We start from the raw sequence: 1,610 nt of genomic DNA on the forward strand, positions 1-1,610 counted from the left end.
GGGCGAGCAGAGGCGGGGCGGCCGCCCGGACTGGCCGGCAGGGCTGCTCCTGCATCTCCTGCGGGCGGCCGTCTGCGTTGGCAGCTGAGCCCAGGTGCCGCCCGGGAGGGAGGATGGGGTGTCGCGTTCTGCATGTCCCTCACGTGCAGGCAGGTGCTGTTGAGTGCGTCAGCCTGCGGCAGGGGCCTCCTGATATGGGCGTGACACCCAGGGGGCACGCAGTCCCGGAGGGGGTGCTGAGAGGGCGGTGCTGGTGAACGAGGCGGGGAGGGACCACCGTGCAGCCCTCCCCGGCGCAGGTGGGTCTGGGGTCACGGCCCCCACCCGGGAGTGGCAGGAGCGGAGCCCGAGCCTCAGGAAGCAGGGAGAGGTCATGTTTGTTGGCAGATGTCACAGGGAGACTTGTGGTGGCCCCAGCTCGGGGCTCATCTGAGTGGGGGGCTGCCCTGAGCAAGGCGACTGGCGGGCCCACTGGGACTGGGACAAAAGCCCCCACGGGAAGACGGAAGCACCAGGGGCGGCGGTGTGGCCAGGACGAGGGTGGCCAGGGCCCCAGGGGCTGGGGGGAGGCCTGCGTGAACGCCCCCAGCCCCGCCCGCCGTCAGCGAAGTGTGACCCAGTCCTGCGGCGGGAAGGATGGCTCCTGTTGTCCGGCAGCATCGGTGCTGACTGCTGAGGGGCAGCGCCCAGGGCTGCCACCATCCGGCCTGGGAGGCTGGACCCGGGCTTTGCTCAGGAGCTGCAAGGCCGGGCCCCCCAGCCGCACACGTCGGTCTCCTCGGGGGTTCTGGCTCCGGGTGCTGGAGGGTTAGGGGCACGAGTCCTGCCCTGTGTGGCTCCAGGCTGTCACCCATGGGTCTTGCAAGCCGGCACTGGCTATCACAGCGGTGGGGCCCGGGCTGCTGTCCACAGCACGCTTGGCGGCAGCAGCAGCATGGTGGCCAGCAGCCGGCCCGAGGCCCCCAGGGGGCGGGGAGCCAGGGAGCTGCAGGAGCACACCTGGTAGCCGTCCTCGGCGCGGCTCTGGCCGCGCTGCCCCGGCCGGGCATGGGCCCCCGCCGCTCCGTCCGCGCCCTCGGAGCTGGGCTGTGCGTCCCTGCAGACGAGCCAGTCCTGGGCCGTGGGCCGCGGGAACCCGGGCGCCACTGCCCCCTCGCCGTCCAGCACCTTCCAGTACTCACTGCCGCGGAAGAAGTAGGCGGCCCCTGGGGACATGGGGAAGGCAGGCTGAGCTCTGGCCGCTGGACGCAGGACGAGTGGCCGAGCTGCGGGCCCCGGGGAGGAGGGGAAGAGACCTTCCGATAAGAGGGTCGGTCCCGTCCCAGCTCCCGGGGCAGCTGCGGGCAGGGGGGACAGCGAGACACCCTCGCAGCTTCCTGACCACTGGCTGCCCCAAGGGCCCGCTGTGTCCAGGCCGCTGGGTGCTGGGGACGCAGCTTTGAAAATGAAACAACCAACTTCTGTGCCCACGCATCATTTCTGCACGGCAGGCTTGGGGCCCTGCGGGTGTCCAGGAGGACACAGGGCAGGTGTAGAGTCTCCAGGGAGTGACCCGGGCAGCAGGGGGCGGAGGCTGATGCTGCTGGAGGAGGGCCGGGCGGGGGCGGGGC

The 1,610-nt window shown here is 71.7% G+C and overlaps 1 protein-coding gene across 1 annotated transcript in view; it reads right to left on the bottom strand.

The window, feature by feature from the left end:
* Positions 1-879: 879 nt before the first annotated feature.
* MMP17 (matrix metallopeptidase 17) overlaps positions 880-1,610 on the bottom strand; it is a 9,593-nt gene continuing 8,862 nt past the window's right edge. Inside the window, exon 10 of the mRNA XM_025045493.1 lies at positions 880-1,205. Coding sequence (XP_024901261.1) covers positions 880-1,205 — 326 coding nt within the window. The remainder of the gene's footprint in view (positions 1,206-1,610) is intronic.

This window comes from Pteropus alecto, unplaced genomic scaffold, assembly GCF_000325575.1.
Source record: "Pteropus alecto unplaced genomic scaffold, ASM32557v1 scaffold213, whole genome shotgun sequence".
Lineage (NCBI taxonomy): Eukaryota > Metazoa > Chordata > Mammalia > Chiroptera > Pteropodidae > Pteropus > Pteropus alecto.